The sequence below is a fragment of the Mandrillus leucophaeus genome, unplaced genomic scaffold (genome assembly GCF_000951045.1).
Source record: "Mandrillus leucophaeus isolate KB7577 unplaced genomic scaffold, Mleu.le_1.0 Scaffold1332, whole genome shotgun sequence".
NCBI lineage: Eukaryota > Metazoa > Chordata > Mammalia > Primates > Cercopithecidae > Mandrillus > Mandrillus leucophaeus.
The window spans coordinates 148090-172805 of record NW_012101291.1 but is presented as its reverse complement, the minus strand read 5'-3'; the positions used below and the strand labels follow the sequence as shown (position 1 = coordinate 172805).

The window sequence follows — 24716 nt, the reverse complement described above, 5'->3', positions numbered from 1 at the left end:
GAATTCAAACCCAGATCCCTCCTGACTCCACAGTCCAGGTGCTCATCACTCCTCACTGCAGGCTCGCTAAGCAGCAAAGAACAGCAAGGACCAGAAAACAAAGTGACGTCATAGAGCAGCTTTGAAGGAAGACGAAGTCCTTTATTAAACCCCCAGGGTATCTCAGAAGCCCTTTGCAAGTGAATGGTTGCGTTTCGAGGGTTGCATTCACCTTTATTTTTGTTTGCAACTGCTATGAAGAGTAACTGGAGGGATGATAGCAATAGAAAGAGAAAATGGACATTTCTCCAAGTCAAAATAGAAATCCACATATTCAGATGGCATCAGGTACCGCATGGCATCCTTGATCCATGTAGGGTTTTACTGGTGCAACATCTGTCCTTTTGGTGAACCCTACCTGCAGACAAGCATCCCAGCTCCTGTCCAGCTGTCCTGAGCATTTGAGCTGTAGGAAGGCTTTGCAGGCTGACCCGAGCTCCTTTAGAGCCCAAGGAACTTGTGGCCAACACAGAATAAACATCCTGAAGTAGTGTTTTTTGCTTCCTTTTACGGTTCTTTCCCTTCCTCAGAAAAACTCCATAATCTTTCAAGATAGTTTTTGATTGGTGGTTTATTTAATAAAATAATAGTGTAAGCCAAATTGAAGTGCATGGCCCATAGGAAAAGCAGTATTCTGCTGCTTCATGACTCCTCACCTCCCAGTTCTACTTTTTGGGGACCATTGTTTGCAGCTTTTTCAGCCATGTCTTTGTATTAATATATTTACCTCCACCTTTCTAAATAACATGCTTGTATTGTATATCTTATTCCATTGATTTTAGGCCTCATCTATTGACTTCTTAACATAGAAGACTACGATTTAGTTCTCCAAATTTAGTATATGCCCCCACTACCCATCTTCCTTTCAGTCCCCTTATGTACTTATATCACGTTAAAAAAAATTAACATTCAGTTAATTTTACAAACCCATATAAATTTTGCACACAGCGTGGTTAATGTTATATATTGGAACCATTTTCTTAATTGTAAAACTTTTTTTTTTTTTCTGGGGTATATGGTTGTCTTTTAAAAAAATTGTTCAGTTTTACATACCTACACCAATTCATCCTCAAAGTTTCCAGGAGAACTCTTACGTTCTTCTCCAGATGGTGAGATATAAATCAGGTCTATTCTCTTGGTGACATCCTGCCAGGAGTTCTCAGCTGCATGGATCCACTCTGGACTGGTTGCTGACCTGGCTGGTTTCTTCACCTTTCTTCTATGTGAGGCCCCATCTCTTTTTAAAATTTATTCCCTCATTTTGTAGGAACATATCCTTCTCTAGCTCCCTGCGAACAAGTTGCAAGGAAGGTCAGTTTTCTGATAAATATCTGAAAGAGTGTTCTGCTTTCATGTATAGTGGGTAACTTGGTGTTCTTTACGGTTTTTGCCTTGGACTTGTGAAACTTTATTCATGTTTTCTAGGTGATTTCCATATGTTTTCTCCTTGCTAATGAACAATACTGTATGTTTAATGTTGGAGAATAAGGTCATTCGTATAAAAAGAGCCGATAAATGCTGATTTAGTTAATGTGATATATAGAAGTGGTATTGACTGTATTTATTATCCCCATCTTCTCTGTAGGAATTTATGAGAACATATATTTATTTGGGAAAGATACAATTCTTAGAGGCAATAAGCTTGCTCTGTACAGTCACTCTAGGTTCTACGAAGATGAGCACTTCGTTGTTAGCTCATGGATGCCTGGTGCCTAGCACAGTGCCTGGCATATATGATGGATGATAGGTGTGCTGGTTCATTCTACTAAAATCTATAGAAGAAACAGGCAGAGTGAGTACCTTTTCCATCGTTGACCTCGAGATGTTGATTATCAGTTGTGCCTCTACTGAGTGCCTAGGGGATTCTTTTGGAGAAGTCAAAATTAGCCTCAGCTTTGGATATTGAGGAAATCTAGTCTTGGGCCTTGTATATGTGAGTCATTGACATTCACCTTTTTTCTGCTCATATCTTGCTTCCAAATGCCTGTTTTCTTTTATGAGTGTTTGTTTTGTGCCCTATAGAACAGAATTGCCCTTTTTTGTTTTATGTGCCACCTTCACTTTTGGGGAAACCACCATTGCTGGAGAAGAAATGGGATTTATTTGGGAAGGAGGGAAGCAAATAAATAATCCACCTTAGCACACTTCCCTTATAAGGACAACTGGCAAGACTGGAAATAGAGCCTCACCAAATGATTTTTAGATTAATTTCATTAAAACTTGAACCCAACATATAGATATCTTCCTTTCAGCCTTCTGGATTTGGGGACAGAAGGATTCCTGACCTACCCAGGTTGAATGAAGTAGAGAGGGTGGTCTGTTTGTTTCAATGCTGTGGTCTCTAGGGCACCTTCTGTAGTACTTTGTATTCTTAGAAACAGAGTCACCACCTCTTGGCAGCAGTGAAGCCACTCAGATGCCAATGGTCAGAGTTTGGTTTCAAGTCACCAGCCTTGTAGAGACAGTGCCCAATTTCCTTTGGCAAAGACAGCCTGCCCTTCTCTGTTCATTTCAGCCTTGAACACAGAGGTAAATTGGTCAAAATAGAAACCTTTGTGGACTCTGTCTGATGCGTTTGTGAATCATGTTTGTCCATAATTCCAATTTAACTTCATAGAAGCTTTAAAACATGGTTTAGTTTTTTTGTTGTTGTTCCTTTCCCAAATCAACTTTCAAAAAACGTTGGTTTAACGGTGTTGGAAAGGCTTAGACATTTTCTTGTGGGGGACAGTGTGATTGATGTTTGCAGCAAACGCAAGGGCTGTGGTGTTGACAGATCCAAGTTTTATTAACTCCAGGACTATTCCTGGATGTATGACCTCAGGCAAGTCAGTTCATCTCTAAGCTTCTATTTCCTTGTCTGTGAAATAATTTAAATTAAATCCACCTCCAGCAGCATCATGAGGCAAAGATTACCTGAGATCACATCTATAAGCAACACCATTGTTCACAGTGCCCAGTGGACACAAGTTCTCTGCCTTCCTTCAGGCACAGGTGAGAGGCCCACACCCTGAGCAGCTGGTTATGAGTGGGCCACGATCAGGGATTTGAACAGTCACTTGGCTTCACTGCTTGTTCCCAGCTCTTGTTTCTTTTTTTTTTTTTTTTTTTTTTTAAACTAGGCAGGAGGGATAGCAAAAGCAGGAAAGTTCTTTTGCTTCTACCTCAGGATCTAGTGAATCTCACATGATAATAAACTATAACAATGGTCATTTTAGCTATAATTTATTGAACATGAACGCTTCTTTTTTTTGTTTTATTTTGTTTTGAGATGGAGTCTCTTATGCTCAGGCTGGAGTGTAGTGGTGTGATCTTGGCTCACTGCAGTCTCTGCCTCCTGGGTTCAAGCAATTCTCCTGCCTCAGCCTCCCAAGTAGCTGGGATTACAGGTGCGTGCCACCACACTCAGCTAATTTTTGTATTTTTAGTAGAGACGAGGTTTCTCCATGTTGGCCAGGCTGGTCTCGAACTCCTGACCTCAAGTGATCCACCTTCCTCGGCCTCCCAAATTCTGGGATTAGAGGTGTGAGCCACCAATCCCAGCCCCTGTCAAACATTTCTTATATGCCAGGTCCTATGCCGAGCACTTTCTGAGCATTAGTTCCTTTAATATTCACATATGTTGCAAATATTATAGCTATTATATCCCCATTGCACAGATGAGAAGTCTGAGGTTTCAGGTTTGTGTCTGACTCCAAGGCTTTTGTGCTTTACACTCAGCACCTTGCTTTTCAGGTGCACCTTCATGGTCCCCATCGGTATGTGGTAGATTTTACCCCCATTCACCTTCTTGACTGTGGATGTCAGGGCCATGGTCCCCATTTCCACCAGTGCAGTGCAGTGCAAGGGACATTTTGATGTTAAGCGCAAAGACTTCAAGTTTCCCAGCTTCTCAACTTCATCCCAGCTCTGACTTGGCCTGGGGCAGCTAGCGAGGCAGAACAGCTAGGAGTGAGGAGCCTGAAGGGAGACTCAGATTCAGCTCAGGGGGTCCCCAAGGCTTGTGTCTCATGCCTCCCGTAAATTCACTCCCTGCAGAAGGCACTAGAATAGACAGAAACGGTGCCTTCCAGAACTGGGGAGGTCTGAGAGCTAGCTGTAAGCAGAAGTTACAAATCAGGGTTGGATGGATGGATACATAGCCAGTTGTCTAGGTAATAAAGAAACAGTGCTTTTTGCTGTGTACTCCACGTTCCACTTTGTGTTTCTGATTGCCTTTATACCAGCATCTGTGCCCACACCTTTGCCTGTGTTTTTTTTTTTTTTTTTCACTTTTTCCCACTGAGACTAGAAAGACCAGAAGTTTCTTAGCAGCTATGACTGTGCCTCATACATTTCCATGGGCTGTTGTTTATAATTGGAAAAAGTGATGTGGCAACATTTGAGAAAATGTATAAAAAGCTCAAAGATATTCCCTCCTACACTTATAATCTCACCTCTTCCCACCCCCAAGTCTCACTTCCCTAACACAGTAGCTTTTACTTTTAACCTGTTTAAAAATAATTTCTTCCCACTTTTACTTTTAACCTTTTTAAAAATATTTTCTTACTTCTCAGGCATACACTATTGTTTTATAGTATCTCCCAGCTTCTGTCTTAATGCCAGGCAGCTAGTCCATGCAGCTGCATCCATGTCAGAGCTTGATAGGGTCCTCTTTTTTACTTCACCTGATATCTTTTAGGATTTTTGAAGCTTTGGAAAAGATACCACTCTGATGTTGAATAGGAGAGGGACCTGGTCCTCTTCCAAAAGATACTGGCCCCAGTTGCACTGCCCCTATATGCAACACTGGCATCAGATGGAGTGTCCAGCCTCCTGTCTTTTGGCATGGTGGCCAGAGATCCATGTGGGTAGCAGGTTATAGATTTAAACCAGTACTCCTTCAGGATTTATTTCACAGGATTTTGTGATCGAGTTTGAGAAACTCTAGATTATATGTTTAAAAATGTTTTTTTATGGAAGTGCCTTTTTAAGAGATAAGGTCTTACTCTGTTGCCCAGGCTGGAGTGCAGTGGCATGATCATAGCTCCATTGCAATTGCACCTTTGATTTTCCAGGCTCAAGTGATTCTCCTGCCTTAGCCTCCAAGTAGCTGGGACTACAGGCATGCACCGCCACACCTGGTGAATTTTTTTTTTTTTTTTTTTCTGGTAGAGCTGAGGTCTCACTGTGTTGTCCAGGCTGTTCTCGAACTCTTGAGCTCAAATGATTCTCCCTCCTTGGCCTTCCAAGGTGCTGATATTAAAGGCATGAGCCACCACGCTCAGTCAGTGGCACTGCTTTTAATACTCTAATATTTACTTTGAATCTCTAAGAGGAGAAGTCTTATTAAAACAATAATAGCTAGATTTTATTGAGTGCTTATTCTTGTTAGATCTAGGATCCCTGGTGAAGTCTGTGGAGTGTCTTATTTAAACCCTGTAACAATCCAGTGAAGTGAATGCTATCACGGTCCCCATTTTAGAGACTTGAGAGGCACTTGCCCAGTATCATAGCTAATTTGCCTTAGGCACAGTGTATTGTACTTGAGCAGGATGAGTCTACCACACAATCTTGTTTTGTTGTTTTTTTTTAAAGCAGGCCCCGATGATTAGGTTCCAGGGACCGTATATTCTTAACCCATGTATAATACTCAGCTTTGCCCAAGCCTTCTGTTACTTGGGACCTCCTGTGGAATAGATTAGTACTCAGTATAGTAGTTGGAGAATTGCCAGTTTAACTTGGAATGTGAGCAGACTTGGACTGCTAGATAAAGAAGGCAGATGGAGTTTCTCATTGAAATCTATTTGGTTCTGAGGCCCATGGAGCCCCTGCATCCCCAGGTTTCTTGGTCTGTGTCACATTATGTTGGTGTTACTGCCTATGCAGTGGGAGAGGCATGCCTGAAGGGTCTCTGGAGTACAGCGTCTAGACCAGTGGTTCTCAAATTTGGCTGTATATTGGAATTCGCTGAAGAAGCTTTAAAAATTACTGATGTTTGACCTCATTCTCAGACATTCCAGTTTAATCTAGATTGTGCTCAGGCCTTTGTGATGTTTAAATGCTCCTTGGTTATTCTGATGTAGCCTGGGTTGAGACCCATTGGTTTGGACACACTCCTTTGTGGTCCAGTTACCATGTCTTATCCCAAAGCAAGGGGAAGAAAAGGGTTCACTTTGTGAGTGAAATGACTTAACGTGGTTTAGAGGTTTTTGTTTGTTTTGTCATGAATGAGTGACCTATGTTCTTTTTCATCAGCCATGTATGGCCTTGTAGATTTTCTCTGTGATCTATACCCCAATCCTAACTTTGCACTGACAGTGACATATTGAGCAGTCCTTATGCAGAAGTTTTGGATTGGTTACTAAGGGGACTGGTGACAAAGAGGCTCAGCACTCGTACTCCTACTGGAAGAAGGAAGTGGGTACCATTGCTAAGATCACTGTATCCACGCTGTTCCAGGAGAGCTGAGACAAGAAGTGCATTCTGGGTTATGACATGAGCTAACTGCACACAGATTTCTTATTGGACTCCAAAGAGTATCACTGTCATTTTCAGTTTTGTCAGGTGAAATTGGGTAATATAATTGTTTCTTGGTTTGATAGCTGGGTAACTTAAGCTGTTGTAATTAATGTGTCTGCAAAAAAAAGCCTTTTTTAGGTATTTCGGAAAATACAAGTCCTTGTCAGTAAAAAACAATGATTGTCTCCACCCTAAGCTATAATCGCTTTTCTAAACATGCTCATCATTTCAGAAGCATTGATCCTAGGCTCAAAAGCCTAATTCCAGAATTTTGGTACTACTGCTCTTTATCCAGTTCAAGATGGATGAGTCCCAGGTTGATCAAAGAGTTTGTAATGGGAATGTTTCTTTTGGTTTCTTACAGTACAACAAACACCTCTTCGTGCACATTGGGCATGCCAACCATTCTTACAGTGACCCGTTGCTTGAATCAGTGGACATTCGTCAGATTTATGACAAATTTCCTGAAAAGAAAGGTGGCTTAAAGGAACTGTTTGGAAAGGGCCCTCAAAATGCCTTCTTCCTCGTAAAATTCTGGGTGAGTAAGACATTGCTGTGATTTCCGTGGTTTTTGTCTGCATGGTCACATCTCTTAAGTGAGCACAGTGCAGCACAGCTGGCTGTGGATTTACACTGAGTGCACCTTCATGTGCTTCTGCACAATTGCCAAGGGAGCACGGACTCACACCTGTGAATGGTCCTCATGCCGGCCTTGTGCATCCACATGGCACACCTGGGTGACATTCTCTGTCCCTGCCAAAGGGCAGGAGGGACAAGCAGCCTCTTTGGACTTCACTTACAGATGGCTGGAGTAATAATTGAAAATGTGAGGCACTGTACCCTCTTTCTGTTTCTTCTCCATTAATCAGAGCAATCTATAAATTCCATTGATGTGCAGGATCTGGAGCTGGGATGAAGATAAAGTTACACGCTTCAAGATTTTGTAAGCATCAGACAGGAAATAGAATTGCTTTGTCCAGTGTATACTTTATTTGTGCTTTAAAATGATGGGCAAATTCCCCTGGCTGCTGCAGCTTTGCTGATGTTCCAGAGCCTCTGAGAGGAGCTTTGCCACTCCTTCGGCACTAGTGAGGCTTGGGCCAGGGGAATGCTAATGGGTCAGAATGGGCATAAGGATAATGTGTGTGTGCTGAGGCATTAGGCGCACCAGTAGACCAGATAACCTGCTAGCACTGCGCGTTTATGATTCCTCAGCCTTTACACACATTTTTTTTTTAAACTATTGTAAATGTTTGTGCTCCTTAGCATGGCATTAAAGACCCTTAGCGACATGGTTCCAGGGTAGCTTCCTCTTGTATCCTGCCAAACCCCTGCTGCCCCACCTGCCCAGTCTATGCTCCGCCTTCTGTTTGTCTAGATGGACTTTCTGCTCCTTTCTGCCTGTACCACTGGGCCAGCTCCTTCTCTTCCGTGAGACAATAGCTCCACTATAATAGAACCTTCCCCATGTAAGCAGACCATTGATTTCTCTTCTACTCCCATTGCATTTGGTCATCACTTCCCACGCTGTGTCATGATTGTTTGAATGTGTCCCCCTTCCTCTGGACTCTGCCACAGGGGACCTTATTCATATAGTGGCTTCCATTTATATGCTTGCTTTGTGCTAGGAGCTGTGCTGAATGCTTTACGTGCATTTCATTTCATCCTCCAAGGTTTCGGTGGAATTTGCCTCAGCTCCACCTAGGAAAAAAGGCTCACAGATCACCAGAGACAGGCTTGTGGGTTGGGTACCTGGAGCTTGACATCAGATCTGTGTGACTTCAGTGTCTCTGCTCTCTTTCCTTGTTGCTTAATCCCTTGTGGACCCTGACCACAGGATCTGTCAACCTTAGCCTCTTCGTATCTCTATACCAAGCAAGAACCCTACACAAAAAAGCCCAACAGATGTGAGAACAAATGGATGAATTAAAGAAAAATTTATGTTTTAGGTTCCTTGGAAGGAAATTTGCATATTAAATTAGCTTGTTTTGTATCTTTTATCATTTTGTGCTTCCATATTGAAATTTGGTAGGCCAGGCACAGTAGCTCACGCCTGTAATCCCAGCACTTTGGGAGGCTGAGGCAGGGTTATTACATGAGCTCAGGAGTTTGAGACCAGCCTGCGCCAAATAGCGAAACCCTGTCTATGAAAAATACAAAATTAGCCAGATGTGGTGGTGCACACCTGTAGTCTGAGCTACTCAGGAGGCTGAGGTGGGAGGATAGCTTGAGCCCAGGAAGTCGAGGCTGCACTGAGCTATGATTGTGCCCCTGCACTCCCGCGTAAGTAACAGAGCAAGACCCTGTTCCAAAAAAATAAATTTGGATAGTAGATGTAGCCTTCTACTTATAATAATGGATGTTGGGTCAGTAATACACATGGACAACCTGAAAAAGCGATCACAGTCACATTTTCCTTTTCTGAATTGGTGGCTGCCTTCTAGTAATTTGGCTGGTGGTTGGAGATCAGTTATATGGTAACAGAGTAGCTTTCAAAATGTGGCCTGTGAACCCCTAGGGAGTTCCTTGATATCATTTTAATGGGTTGACAAGGTCAAAACTATTTTTGTTGTAATACCAAGACATGATTTGCCTTTTGCATTCTGCTTATATTCACACTGATGATACAAAAGCAGTGGGATAGAACTGCTTTAGTATGAATCAGAGCAGTGGCTCTGCTGCTAAAATTCATGCAGTTGAAAAAAAAAAGTCCTTCATGAATTTTATTACAACCTAGAGTACACATTGAAAATGAACACATGAGTCTATCACATCAAGGAAAACAAATGACATTATTTGTTGCTAAAGATAAAATTTGGGCTTTCTTTTTTTTTTTTGAGACGGAGTCTTGCTCTGTCTCCCAGGCTGGAGTGCAGTGGCTGGATCTCATCTCACTGCGAGCTCTGCCTCCCGGGTTTACGCCATTCTCCTGCCTCAGCCTCCTGAGTAGATGGGACTACGGGCGCCCGCCACCTCGCCCGGCTAGATTTTGTAATTTTTAGTAGAATCGGGGTTTCACCCTGTTAGCCAGGATGGTCTCGATCTCCTGACCTCGTGATCCGCCCATCTTGGCCTCCCAAAGTGCTGGGATTACAGGCTTGAGCCACCGCGCCTGGCATAAAATTTGGGCTTTCAAATGAAAATTAGAATATTGGGAAATTTGTGTCTACCTTAGTGAACTTCTCAATACTTAAATACTTTTCTGATAAGATCCACCATGATATTGACAAATGTAATCTGATACAGTGTTAGAGCAATGGATTTAAATGTAACAGAGTTGGAAAAATTCATTGAGATGGTTTCAGATTCCACATTCCAGCCTATTATTAAGAAACTACTACTCCTTGTTGACTTTTGATGTAGTATCAAAGGAAAATGACCACTATTATCTGAGGAGTCTGTCACATAATGTAAAGCAGAACTACCTGTCTAATTAATTTTTTAAAAATACAGGCATGTTAAATGTTTTTTTAAAATGTGTATCAACATGTAATTAGCTTATTATTTCTTTTTTTTTGTTTGAGATGAAGTCTCACTCTTGTCCCCTAGGCTGGAGTGCGATGGCACGATCTCAGCTCACTGCAACCTCCACCTCCCGGGTTCAAATGATTCTCTTGCCTCAGCCTCCCAAGTAGCTGGGATTACATGCCCAGCTAATTTTTGTATTTTTCATAGAGACGGGGTTCCAACATGTTGGCGAGGCTGGTCTCGAACTCCTGACCTCAGGTGATCCACCTGTCTCAGCCTCCCAAAGTGCTGGGAATTACAGGCGTGAGCAACTGCGCCGGCCTGTTAGCTTATTATTTCTTAAAATGAAGTAATATTTTAAAATTTTCTCAGTTTTAATTTCCAATAAAGAAAATATAGATGTAACCTACAGTAAGCAAAGGTCTTTGAGGTCCTCAATAATTTTTTTGGTCCTGTTTGCAGTATCATACATGATCACCAAACTGCTGCTAGAATGTTTACGCCTGTTTCGGCAAATTCAAAACCCAGGAAAGACGACTCCTGGGAATTTACTTTGGGTCAGGGTCAGGCTGTCTGGTGCATCAATAATTTATTTATGAGTTTAAGGGGGTCCTGTGATCAAAAAGTTTGAGAGCCACTATTTTAAAGGGTATAAAAAGAGGTTGTTTATCCATGTGAATGAAAGCTAATTAGAAATTATAGAATGTTATGAAAAGAAACCATTTTCAGTAATTTCAAATTAAACTGTTTTTAAGTAAGATTTCTGATAATTAGCATATTGTTTGAATATAAAGTAGTATAGAGAGTGCTTAGAAAGTGTTTTTTGGTTTTGCCTCCAAAATTGCCCTTATTTTACCCAGTGGATGATTTTAATAAATATTTTCCATGGTGGAGCCCCTCAGTCATAAATCCTCAAATAATGAAGTCTAGATTGCAGATGTTTAGAGTATGGTAGCTGATGGGAGATGTGCAAATTTAGAAACAATTACTCTGAGATCAGATACTTGTTTATTAAGATTTGCAGAATTAAAATGGAGAACTTCCATGAATGTGATAGAAAACATCACTCCTTCAGTACAGTTGTTAGGAATACTTAACCTTTATAAAGAAATTCAGTCATAACTATGTTAAAATGAAGGAGGGAAGGCAATTTAAATTTGGTTTGCAATTTGAAATGTCATTGGCTTCCTCTGATGACTCAGTAAGAATGAATTACATTTAGAATATCTATCATTGGATATCAGTAGGTGCTTCCAGTGGGTGTTTCTGAAGTACGTTTCACACCCCCTTCAAAATATCTTTTAGCAGTATGCTTAGCAGATGTGCTTATTTTTGTTACAACAGAGGCTCTATACCTAGTCCTTTTCTTCTCTCTTTTTCAAATGGCCTAAAGTCTCTAGGCTGTCAGTATCAGCCTGACTCTTACTTGTTCATTTGATTGTTCCTGAATTCGGTTTTCAGAATGTCTGCTACGTCCAACCTGGGCTTGGTCAGGCTAGACCATGTGAGGGGTTTGCTATGGAAAAATACTATGTGTTACCTAAAGTACCTGCACTTAAGCCCCAGATGCAGGCACTTCAGCTCTGCCAGTTGACACTTTGAGGCAAATGGGATGGCGATGAGCCAAGTAGCAGTCACTCCACTGATTTTAGGGTGGAAGACTCTACTGGCATCCCAGGCCCCAAAGCATAAATGAATAACAGAGTCAAGGATGCCAGCATGAGCACCCCTCTACCATATAAGCTTTACATTGTCCATGCCTTCATGGTGTGGGACCCCTTAAAAGCCCCTGTGAATGGCTGTTTATCTGTTAAGATCTTTTTTAAGAGCCTTATTGAGGTATAATTTACATACTATAAAAATCACTCATGTTAAATGTACAGTTTAGGCTGGGCACGGTGGCTCACACCTGTAATCCCAGCACTTTGGGAGGCCGAGGCAGGCAGATCATGAGGTCAGGAGATCAAGACCATCCTGGCTAACATGGTTAAACCCTGTCTCTACTAAAAATAGAAAAAATTCGCTGGGTGTGGCGGCGGGGGCCTGTAGTCCCAGCTACTCGGGAGGCTGAGGCAAGAGAATGGTGTGAACCTGGGAGACGGAGCTTGCAGTGAGCCAAGATCGCGTCATTGCACTCCAGCCTGGGTGACAGAGTGAGACACGTTCTCAAAAAAAAAAAAAAAAAAAAAAAGAAAGAAAGAAAAAAGAGAAAGTACAATTTAGTGATTTTTAGAAAAATTTACAGAGTTGTGTAATCATACTAAAATCCAGTGTTGGAATTTGTCTGTCACCCCACAAGGATCTCCTGTGCCCATTTGTAGTCAGTTCTTATTTCCACCCCCAGTCCCAGGTAACTATGGATCCACTTTCTGTCTAGATCGGTTTGTCTTTTCTAGACATTTCATATGAATGAAATCATTCAGTGTATTATCTTTCGCAGCTGGCTCATTTTACTTGTGTTGTGTTTGAGGTGCATCCTTTTTATTGTAGAATTAGTGTCCCATCAGATGTATATACCACATTTTGCTTTGTTCATTCACTGGTTGATAGGCATGTGGATCATTTCCACTTCAGGCTATTATGGATAATTGCTATGGAGTCTTTGTAGACAATTCTGTGTGGACATACTGTTTCAGCTTTCTTGGGGAGCTACCTAGGAGTGGAATTGCTGGGTCCTATGGTGACTCTATGTTTAACATTTTAAGATACTGCTAAACTTCTTTTTTATGTGGTTGTACCATTTTATATTCTCACCAGTAAGATCTTAGGGGTTCCTCTCCTTCAGCCATTATGTCTGCGAGTATTGGGGTACAGATTACAGGGGACGTCTTAGATGGGCTGGTAAGCAAAGGCACTGAGACAGGATGTGTGTAACGTATGTTTCAGGTGCATTGAGGTGTGTTGCAGCTGAGTCTTCACTGGTAATGGAAAGATAGGTGGGTAGAAAAATTTGGAAAGAGAAGGAATCAGAATTTAGTTGTGGCAGCAGTAGGGAATAGTCGGTGTTTTAACAATTTTTCAGTCAAGAGAGTAATGGGATTCTTTTTACTGAGTGTTACAGACTCTGCGTTTTGCCTTTTCTAGTTTTATTATGTTTTCCTTTTCATGACAGCTTCTTTATTCATTTATTTCTATTTCTTTTGCCTTCTTTTTATTTACTCCTATGTGTTTTAATTCCACAACATACTTAATTACAAAGAGAGAAAAGGTGATTTTGCAGGAATGGAAGGGAAGGGAAGAGGTTCCTCTCTTTTTCAGCAGTACCTGAACCTGACGCTTAACTGGTACCTTCTTTAAGCCAAGCACTGTGCCAGGGCTAAGCACATACTTGATAGTATTTAATCCTTATGAGAACATGTGATGAGTCCCACTTTACACATGAAGAAACCGAATCATACAAAGGCAAAGTGACTTCTGTGACATCGTATTGCTAGTAAATGCCAGATCTGCTAGAGTCCAGAATCCATGCTCTTTCTGTAAACCTGCGTATGGCCTCTTCAGGGAGCACAGTTCTGTCACTAGAAACCATCCCAACACAGCTTCACTTAAATGGAAGCCAATGGTAATTGCTGAAGGATAGCAGCCTTGGTAGTTTCTCTGTGAAGTCCTGTCATTATGGGATGCTCTGGTGTATGTTTACATGGGAGCTAAGGTGTATTTTCATATACGTATTCTGTATATTACTATGTTCTGATTTTTTTAAAAAAGCCTTTCTTGCTGGGAAAAGACTGGCCCTTCTGGGTCTAGCCACTTCTTAGAGTAGGAAAATGATTCTGTCCAACAGGATAGTCCAGGAGCCTGCTTTTCATATGCACATGAACCAGTCCAGAACCAGACCTCCTCTATCTGGTCCAACCCCAAGATGCAGTGTTCCTCTGCCCTAATCATTCCCTGGAATGGTACCAGACAGCTAGGGACCACCTCTGCAGCTTAGAGCCAGCTGGAGTTATTCAAACTAGTCAGTCCTTAATTGGTCACTCTGTTTCCCCTGCCATGTCCATTGAAAGCTCAGGAAAGGCTCTGGTCTAAGCTAGCCCCTTGTTTTCTGCCTCCTGACCACCCCAGTATCTTTCCATGTGGCCCTTCATAGCCTGCCATGTTTCCTGTCTTGGGGACCTTTGAGTGTAGTAAATTTTTTTCCTGAACTCCTCCTTTGTCCTGTGGCCACACCTGACTGACCGTCACGTAAAAGAATACAAAACATAAGGTGAATCAACTACCATTACCAGGAAATTCAAGTTCAAGTCTAAGTCTTACTAGACAAGTCAGTGAGATCCTGCAACTACCATTAGAAGGAGAAAGCAGCATTGTTTTTATATTATGATTATGAAGGTATAACATTCTAGACAGTTGGGAATATATAATTTTTAATTCAGTCCTAAATGCATCATGAATATAACCTAATGTGATGCGTGTTTATGTAGTTTTGATCAAGGAATACATGCAATCTGACACTCCACTTTTATTCTTTATGAAATATCATGTTAGCCATATGTCATTATACTTCAAATTATCTTTTTTTTTTTTTGAGACAGTGTTGTGCTGCTGCCCAGGCTGAAGTGCAGTGGTGTGATTTACACACATAGTTATGTGTGTAAATAACCATGTTGCTTTCTAAAATAGTTGTAGCAGTTACTCTCTCAGGCCATGCATGAGTAGACCAGGCATCTTCATCAGCCTTGACTGGCTGTTAATTGACTGGAATTTAAAACAAAACAAAAAGCAATCTTCTATTGTCACTTGTTATTTGAGTTCCTCTACATCTGCTTTCATTTTTTCTTCTTATTCAAAAGTCTTTGATTCTTCCTCATCCTCTGTAGAAGCAATTATTACTATTAAGGTTGAAGCACCATATTTCTTCAATTCTAAGACATGGACTTGTTCCCATTTCAACAGTTCTAAAGTTGGGATGCTTCTGTCAGTTGATGTCCAAAGCGCTTTGCCACATTTTCTTTATATCCAGTCTATTATTGAATACTATGCAGCCATAGGGAGGAATGAGATCATGTCCTTTGCAGGGACATGGATGAAGCTGGAAGCCATCATCCTCAGCAAACTAATACAGGAACAGAAAACCAAACACCGGTGACATGTTCTCACTCATAAGTGGGAGTTGAACAGTGAGAACATGGGGACACAGGGAGGGGAACAACACACACCAGGGCCTATTGCGGGGTAGTGGGTGAGCGGAGGGAACTTAGCGGACAGGTCAGTAGGTGCCACAAACCACCATGGCACACGTATTTCTATGTAACAAACTAGCACATTCTGCACGTGTATCCCAGAAATTGAAGTAGAATTAAACAAATAAACAAAAAAAGCATCTTCTCCACCCCTAGGCAGAGGAATAGGTTGTGATTGGTTATTATCACCTGACCCTGGCCAGCGTAGAAGACATCTTGCCATTCCATGGACACCTTAGTTGAGTTATTTGCACTTTATAGTACCATAGCAGTTCAATTTTAGCTTAAATTTAAATCCCTAATTAAACGATCTCAGAAAATTACACATTGATGTGGCATTGAAATTGTTATTATGGTTCAAGAGGAGTTTTGGAACCAGCTTTGTTATACGTGAGGCAAACACTTGTCACTGGCAGGTAATCATACTTCTTTTTTCCTTACAAAACATGATCAGGTGCTGTGTAGGCTCTAGGAAAGAAGGCTGTCCACCCCCAAGTGGATGAAGCTGTGCTTCACTGCAGCATTGGGTTTCAGGCAGATGGATTGCCAGTGACGTGGCAGACAGTGCAATTAATGTAAGAAAATGTCAACAGCCTTGGGAATTGATCATAGATTGAATTCCCAGAACTAGAGGACGTATGATTCAGTCATGCATCCTGAAGGCCAAAAACCCAAGTGTAGCTCACAGCTGACTGTCAAAAGCAGTTAATTTCCAGCTACATGAAGTTTACTTAAGGAAATAAAATTATGGTTTTTGCCAAGTAAGACATGCAGTTGAGACTAATACCTTTGGAGGGGCCTCAGAACTCTATTCCCTGTCCTAATGCTCAAGGGCGTCAAGATTGGAAACACTGGTCTAAAGAAAGCTATATGCTTTTAACATTCTATTCATAAACATTACAACCCAAAACTATTCATAATAATAATTAGTACGATAAAGGCTTAGTCTTAAACTTTGATTGGAATAATAAAGAAGAAAGCAATATAAAAGTGAAATCTTATGGATTTGTATCATGTTGCCAGGTTATAACAAATTTTTAAATACACATTTAATATAATTCTTTCTCTCTAATCATTATCAAATTAGTCATATCTAGAAACCAGGATATATGATGTTACCCTATACTTATTTAAAAATGTTTTGTATTTTAAAATTCTTGGAATTATGATCATTCAGTGTAGACAATACTGTCTGCATAGTTACTTAATTTACTTTCCTTCTTTTTTTTTTTTCTGAGATGGAGTCTCGCTCTGTCCCCCAGCCTGGAGTGCAGTGGTGCAATCTCAGCTCACTGCAACCTCTGCCTCTTGGGTTCAAGTGATTGTCCTGCCTCAGCCTCCTGAGTAACTGGGATTACAGGTGCCTGCCACTGCACCCAGCTAATTTTTGTATTTTTGGTAGAGATGGAGTTTTGCCATGTTGGCCAGGCTGGTCTCGAACACCTGACCTCAGGTGATCCACCCGCCTTGGCCTCCCAAAGTGCTGGGATTATAGGCATGAACCACCGTGCCTGGCCAATTTACTTTCTTAACCTATTATTTTTAAAGGAAGAAAAAGCAAGCCTACTTTTACTAACGATAGCAGATGTGAGAATATTTTATAAAACAAAAAAAGGGAGGCCGGGCGCGGTGGCTCAAGCCTGTAATCCCAGCACTTTGGGAGGCCGAGACGGGCGGATCACGAGGTCAGGAGATCGAGACCATCCTGGCTAACACAGTGAAACCCCGTCTCTACTAAAAATAAAAAAAACTAGCCGGACGAGGTGGCGGGCGCCTGTAGTCCCAGCTACTCGGGAGGCTGAGGCAGGAGAATGGCGTGAACCCGGGAGGTGGAGCTTGCAGTGAGCTGAGATCCGGCCACTGCACTCCAGCCTGGGTGACAGACCAAGACTCCGTCTTAAAAAAAAAAAAAGGGGAAGCAAGTTACCTGGAAAGAGGACAGCCTTCAGAAGATTCTTTTGTCTTGGTAGAAATGAAATCATGTTTGTTCAACAAAATGACAGTCACTCTGCATAAAACCAGGTTTTATTTAAAGAGAAGAAACAGTAACCCGGCAAAACAGACCCTGCCCCCATTGGAGTCTCAGCCTGTTTCTAATTGTATTCTGCATGGTTTAGGTTGGAATTGTAGACCTGAGTCTGTCATTTGGAACCAAACGTCTTGTTGCTATTCATGGAAGAGGAAGTTAACAATATGAAATCGTTTGCTTTCCACATGTTTTGAACTGCTATCAGGAAGGAGGGGCCTTTCAGCTCAATAAGTTTTCCATTTCTCTCTACTTCTGTCTCATCTCAAAATGTGTTAAGTTTTAAAGTTAACTGAACAATATTAAGTTATGAAATGATTTAAGTAGAAGAAAGATTAGTGAGAAGTATCATGATATTTAGAGGTACTTGGGGGCTAGACTGTAGTTATATGAGCTTTTTTTTTTTTTTTAATCTCTTGATAGGCAGGCCCTGCTATTGTAAGTACAGGAATAGGGAAATCAATACATTTGTGTATCTGCCCATTTTGGTTTGTTTTCATAAGAAAAATATCTGGAGCTTGTGAGCACTTTCAGTGTTGACTGCTGCTTAGGATTGTTCCTTCCTGGTTCCCGAGCCCTGGATGCCAAACTTCTTTGTAGGCCTTTCCAAGGGAGTGTACGCTGTCTGTGGCCTTTGTTCAGTGCTGCAATGTGTATAATAGATTTTCAAGGTTTTTTTTTTTAAGTTACCTGGAAAGTTATTTTATTTCAATCAGTAAATGGTCCTAAATAAATTGCTGTGCACAGGGCACTCTGCCACATTGCCAGCTCACATTACTACCTGAGAGTTTGTGAAGAATCATCCGCAAGCAATTCGTAGGAGGAGGAGGAGACCTCAGGAGACTCACTCGAAAGCTTTTCTGGGCCACTTCATTGCCAGAAAGTCATTCAACAAACATTTGCCAATCTCGACTTTGCTTCTGGAAAACTGGGAAGCAGATGTGATTGAGAAGTTCTGATTTCATGGCTCAGGGTCTGGTGAGGGATGGCAGACATGTGGGCAGGTAAACGACAGCACCGAGGGGTAGGAGCTGTAGTGGAAGTGGGCAGAAGTTGCTGTGGAAGCACAGAGGTGGAACCCTTTTTCCCTGAGAACATTCTGGAAAGGCTCACAAAGACATGGCATTTAAACAGAATCTTGATAGAATTTGGTCAATGCAAGGGGAGTGAGAAGGAGTTTTCAGGGCAGTGAATACTCATGTACAGACAAGGAGTCTTACTGGGAGGTGGTGAGGGGTCCCCATGGCCACTGGGGCTTACCGAACTTGGAGAATAGGGAGATATGTGGGTGGAAACACTGGGGGATTCACTTCAAAAGACCATACCTGAATCCTCTGAAAGCCTAAAACATGGTAGGAATGAAATCATGGATTTCACAGGATAGGATAGCTTGGAAAATGAGCACAAAAGCTTACATTACTTTTTCTCCCATCCTCTTCTGATAAACCACAGATCCTTCTTTTTTTTCAACCTTCAACTCTTAAATCTTCAGGGCTTCTGGGCAGAATCTCTTGCATTGGGAGTTGTCGTGACCTCATGAAGGAATTCATTCCAATAGCTATTCCTACGAGACTTTCTGTCCTGGGTCCTTCGGCTCTGTGGTTGCTAAGAAAGCCCAGGTCAGGGGTCTGTCCCTTCCTTCTGGGGCCATTTAATTCCACTCCCTTCTGTGACTACAGACTGAGATGCTAAGCCACGATCCCACCCGAGCTGCTGCCACGATTAGCTTGATTCATGCTGTCACTGTTACCATTTCACCTCAAGAAAAACCTGAGAAGGAAAGAATTGATGTGGCATAGTCGGGGTAGCTGCATATTTTCAGACCCAGTTTTGCAAGGCATAGTTGAATTAACTGGACACTTCAGGGATCTCAGTCAGTTGCATAAAACTGAACCTAGGCCCTTGGTGGTGTGAGAGATCACCTCTCCATGTGCAGGTGAAGATCCACGGTACCTCCTACCCCCAAGTCCACCCCATTTTAATTTACTTTTTAAATTAAAAATGTAATGTAGGTTTGTTATGAATAGTTTGAGCAGTTGAAAGGAATATAGAATAAAAAGTGAGATCCTCCTTGCACACATGCATGCCTGTGGTCAGCCAGATCCCAAAATTTGGAACGCATCCTTTTAGACTTTTACATATGTTTCTACAAACATTATACATACACATATACATCACTTGTTTTTACTAAAAAAGGATTATGCTCTAAGTGTTTCCTGCAACTTCATTTTCCCTACCTAAAGTATCTTGGACATATGATGCCTTTTACAGCAATTAAAATTTGAGGGTAAGTCTCAGTTTTTATTCTTCGTAGTAAAGGTTTCTTGATAGTAGAGTTGTCAGATTTAGCAGGTTGCCCAGTTAACTTTGCATTTCAAGTAAACAATGAATACTTTTTTGGTGTGCATGTCCTATAGAGTATTTGGCACATATGTTCATATGTACTGAAAAAGTATTAGCTGTTCATTTGAGATGCGAGTGAACTGGGTTCCCTATTTTATCTGGCAACTCTGCACTTGTTAGTTCACTTACGTATCATTGGTTTGGAGTTGTTATTGTTTTTCTATGAAAAACTTTTCATGCACAAAACCTTGAAACCATAAAAAGGTCCTGTTTCCTGGGAAAGGTGGTGTCTGGGCCAGTGTTCACACACGTGATGAATGAGAAGGGTTTCGGGCCAGCTCAGCTGGGCACCCAGAACTCATTACTTGCCTCTATTGGAAAGAACTGGCCCGTGTAGCTGCTTTGTAGTTGGAGCTGAGACCCGACTCTTTCATCCTAGCCACTATGTGAAGTTGCCACTGGCGGTCACCTGAAGTTGTGTGGGTGATATTAATTGAATTTTTGAAAAACCGAATGCTGGTATTTGTAGGAATTTGCAGTGCAGACAGGCAGCCTTTCAACTACTGCATATCATAATTAGAGCAAGCTTTTAAGATTCTTTGAAGTACTAAATGTTTATGAAATTCAAATAGGGGTGCCAATCTGCACAATAAAGGGGGCCTTGGTGGTGTTTTTAAAAATCTTCTATTTTGTAGATGTAAATATATGCCATAATTAGCGGGAAGTAACTTGAAGAGCCGTGGCTGAGTTTATTCCTATTATTCTTATTTAAAACAGCTGTGGCAGGCAGGCTACAGCTGCTGTCTCATCATTGGGTTGGGCAGGGCATAAGGGCCGAAGTGAACACACTCAAAGACTCTCTTTTCTGAGAGCAGCTCCTTCACTCCCCCTAAATGCAGGCTTCCTTGCTGGGGAGCTGTCTCACAGTTGGCCCAGCTTCCCTACCCACCCCAAGCCTCTGAATGTCAATGGGACGGACTTCAAGGGTCTTAGCCAGGATGCAGATGCATGCAAATGAGAGGGTGAGGAGCCTTTGAGAGCAGCCAGCTTTCTCCAGACCCCCGCATGACAGTGCTGCCTCTAGGGGCACTTTTGCCCCACAGCTCCAGGCCCAGTGCAGAGCGATTGTCCTTTGGTGCCTGTGGGAGCAGCTGCAGTGCCGCACTGCGTGCCCTGCCTGGTCGAGCCTCACCATGTGGCAGGCCTGGATGGCTGCCCGTCACAGGGCCCAGCTCCCAGCACTGCCTGCCAAGGAGCCAGATGCTACCATTGGAAAAAATTGCTTCACAATTTGAAATCTTGGTTCTTTGATCATTGCTCAGAGAGGATGAAGAGGAGAGGTTCAAAGTAGTGTTTTAAAATGCCAGCGTCTTGTTGCAACCATCAGTGCCTATTAGACTGTCTCTGGTTGGGGACCGTCCTCTTGATGTTTTCATTTTTGCAATCATGTCATTCTCTGCAGCTCTTCCAAGCCCTCTGGATAGGAAAGGAAGGTCCACAGCCTTCTCCTGACCCTGTGCCCCTGCTGTGCCCCTGCCTCGTGCCTTAGAGGTTATCTCTTTGCCTTTGTTCCAATAGGCTTTTCCCCAGTGAAGCTTATGACAAAGTTGTTGTCATCTGCCAAATGCTGCTGCCGTGTGAGCTGCTCACTCCCATTCTTCACTGGGCAGAAGCAGCCTTCACTTCCTAATCCTCCTGCCCCCACAACCAGGTCTCCAGAGGACAGAGGTTTTGCAGGGATGATCCACTCTGTCCCTTGGCCTAACACCCGCCTCCAAGGACTTCAGATCCCACATACTTGGGCGAGGCCTCATTCTTCCTTACCCTTGAAATGGGAAGGGTCAATCTTTGGAGAGTGTTGCATTTTTCATATTTACTCCCAAAAGACAAAAACATGAAATTAAACCAAACAGCTCCAGGATGACTGGGCATGGTGGCCCACACCTATAATCCCAGCACTTTGGGAGGCCGAGGCAGGTGGATCACTTTATGTCAGGAGTTCGAGACCAGCCTGGCCAACATAGTGAAACCCATTCTCTACTAAAAGATACAAAAATTAGTATGGTGACGTGCATCTGTAATCCCAGCTACTTGGGAAGCTGAGGCAGTAGAATCACTTGAACCCAGAAGGTCGAGGTTGCAGTGAGCCGACATTGTGCCACTGCACTCCAGCCTGGACAGCACAGTGAGACTCTGTCTCAAAAAAAGAGAACAGATCTATGAATAAATGGGCTTACTGAGTAAGAGGTGATAGAGGAGAAACCAATCCAGACTCTTATCTGGGGACTTAAACTGTTTCAGTTATGGAAGTAATGGGTGTAAGAGAAGGATGATTTGGGAAAGAATTTGGAAGCTTTTGATGGGGTGTATTTTTGTTTTCTGTTGCTATCCGCTTCCTCTGCCCATCATTCAAACCTACTTCTGCTTTGACTTTTTGTTGTTTTTCAGGACTTGCCCACAAATAGACCTTAAAGTCTTTAATTCACTCAACGCACATGTGTTAATGGTGCCTTTTTTTATTCCCAGAAAGAATTCTATAACATGTCTAATCATGCCTTTGTGAGAAAGATAATTTAGTACCTGTTTGAGCTGTTGTACTCAATACATAAGACCCATCATAAACACAAACCAGAAAAAGTCGTAATTTTTCTGTTTGGAAAAAGCCAGTGTTGCATCTGTGCCACACACCCGACAAATGTGGCTTGGGGCCAAGACTGGCTCCGTGGTGACAGTCTTTATTGTGTTTATTGATCACAAACTCTTGTCTCGTTGAGGTAAGGTATCTGTAGATGTGACTTAAGGCTCCATCTTCATCTCTATCGTGGTCAATATTTCAAATTGACAAGTGAACAGGAGTGATTATAGGTATTGTTAATGACTGTAATTTTTATAGTACATTATAGATTGCAGATGAATTTCATATGCATTATCTCCTCATATTACCACCGTGGTCTTTGGAAACAGGTCATCTTCCCTGTGGTTAAAGATGAGAAAAGCGAGACCCAAAAAGTGATTCCAAATCCCTCACTTCTGCTGCCTGTGCTGTCAGTCCAGTGTCTGAGATGAGATGACAGATGAGAGGCAGCATTCACAGACGCCTGGACCAGTGTCAGACTGGATGGGATGAATGGAGGAGTGAACTTTGGACAGAGTTTAAAAAAGTAAATGTAAAACTTGAATCTTGGGAAGCAAACAGAACCTGAAGAACTATGTGGGTGAGGAGGAGGAGAGGAATGGTGAAGTTAAGGAGGAAAGGAAAGAGAACTGCAGAATTGTTACAGAAGTGTTCTTAGGTCTGTGGTACCTGAAGTTCTGGATGGAAGTTACAGAGGAGCTCATTTCAACTTAACAGATGTAATAGGCAGCATCATGGATCCCCAGAGATGCCTCATCTGTAGCCATGGAATCTGTGGATAATGGTACATTACATGGCAAAGGGGAATTAAAAGTTGTTAATCAGCAGATAGAATATCTTGGATTATCTAAGTGGGCCTAGTGTGGTCCCAAGGTCCCTTAAAAGCAGAAGAGGGAGACAAAAGAAGACATCCAGAGAGATGACAGTTGACATGTGAGAAGGATTCGGCTGGTGTTTCCGGCTTTGAAAATGGAGCAAGGGGCTCCTGGACAAGGAATGTGGGTGGTCCCAGAAGCTGGAAGAGGCAAGGAAACAGAACCCTCTTCAGAGCCTCTGTCTAGTAAGGAGTTGCATCCCTTCTAGTTCCTTGATCTTAGCTGGCTGAGAGCTGAATTAAATTTCTGACCTACAGGAATATAAAATAATTAGCTTGTCTTGTTTTAAGCCACTAAATTTGTGATAATTTGTAGTAGAGAAAATTAATATAACAGAAAAAAGAATTATCTAACAGTTAAGACTGTCCAGCAACATTATTATTATTATTAATAAATAGAAAAAAAATTATTTATAAATAGAGATGGGGTCTTGCTATGTTGCCCAGGCTGGTCTCAAACTCCTGGGCGTAAGTGGCCACTGTGCCTGGCCCAGCAGCGTTATTGAAGTGGTTTTCCTGTGTCTGACAGTATTTAGCTTTAAGGCAGTGCAGATCAGGATGCTGTGGAAAGGATTTCTGCTTTTGGAAGTAGGAGAGAGTTGACCTCTGAACTAAGTTTCAGCTTAGAGTTTAGGGTCTCTGTTTCTAGAGCAAACAGGAAGAAGATTTCTTAGAAGCGCTCATTTGCCTGGACTTCCCCAGCCATATTTTTAAGTGTTGTTTTTTAACACTGCAGAATCTGGCCCGTGACCAGCCTTTTTGGCCAGCTTGTGCCCAGAAGATGGGATATGGTTTGACTTTGGAATTTATTGGAAAGATAAGTTTTGCTAGTTTTCAACTGCTTCTTGGATTTTTGTTTTTATTTACTTTTAGAAAATATCCTGTGGTTAGGTAAAAGCTGCTTAGGCAGAAATAGTTTGTATCTCTGATAGTGGTACATTTTTTTAAACTCATTTTCTTGCTTTCAGAACTACATGAAATAGGTTTGCTTTCCACCTGAGTGATTTTCATTTGGGAGGGGGACGTGTCAGTAGGGTAGATAATGAACTCTGCAAATCCCAGACTCCTTTGTTGTTGACTTAATGCTAACATTCTTTGATATTAGTCTTTGCTTCATGGGAGTTCAGTGACTGCATTTCTTTCTGGAATAGCCATAACACTATCAGCTGACAGATAATTATATTTTACATCATTACTTCCTCCTAGAAAATTCCTGAAGAGCATTTGTGATATGGTTGGATAGCTACATAATTATTTTCTATGTTCAAGGGTAATTACAAAGCAGTTATAATGGCAAATTGGTTATTTACTGTTAGTTGGGAAGCCTTTTAAAATCTAATCTCTTAAATTTACACTAATAATTAAATAGAGAATTTTCTCAGACTGTTTCTCCTTACCTCTTATCTAAATGAAGGATAAAATGCACATAGACTCTATGACTGAGCAATTGTACTCCTAGGAACACCCAATAGAAGCACATCCGTATGTTCATCAAAAGCATATTCAAGAACGTTCATAGTAGCACTCTTCGTAATAGGTCCATTTGGAAGCCTTGCAGATGTCCCTAAGTAATAGGGTGGATAGATTGTGGCATTTTTCATTCAGTGGAATATTCTGCAGTAATGAGGATGAATGAACTATATACAA

At 41.8% G+C, this 24716-nt stretch overlaps 1 protein-coding gene across 3 annotated transcripts in view; it reads left to right on the top strand.

The window, feature by feature from the left end:
* The window catches only part of TEAD1 (TEA domain family member 1 (SV40 transcriptional enhancer factor)), a 273827-nt gene that overhangs the window by 224385 nt on the left and 24726 nt on the right, over positions 1 to 24716 (top strand). For 2 of the 3 annotated variants that reach the window (XM_011973033.1, XM_011973032.1), the window contains one exon: positions 6905 to 7078. The exons of the other annotated variant lie outside the window; for it this stretch is intronic. In XM_011973033.1, coding sequence (XP_011828423.1) covers positions 6905 to 7078 — 174 coding nt within the window. The remainder of the gene's footprint in view (positions 1 to 6904; positions 7079 to 24716) is intronic. 3 annotated transcript variants of the gene reach the window in all.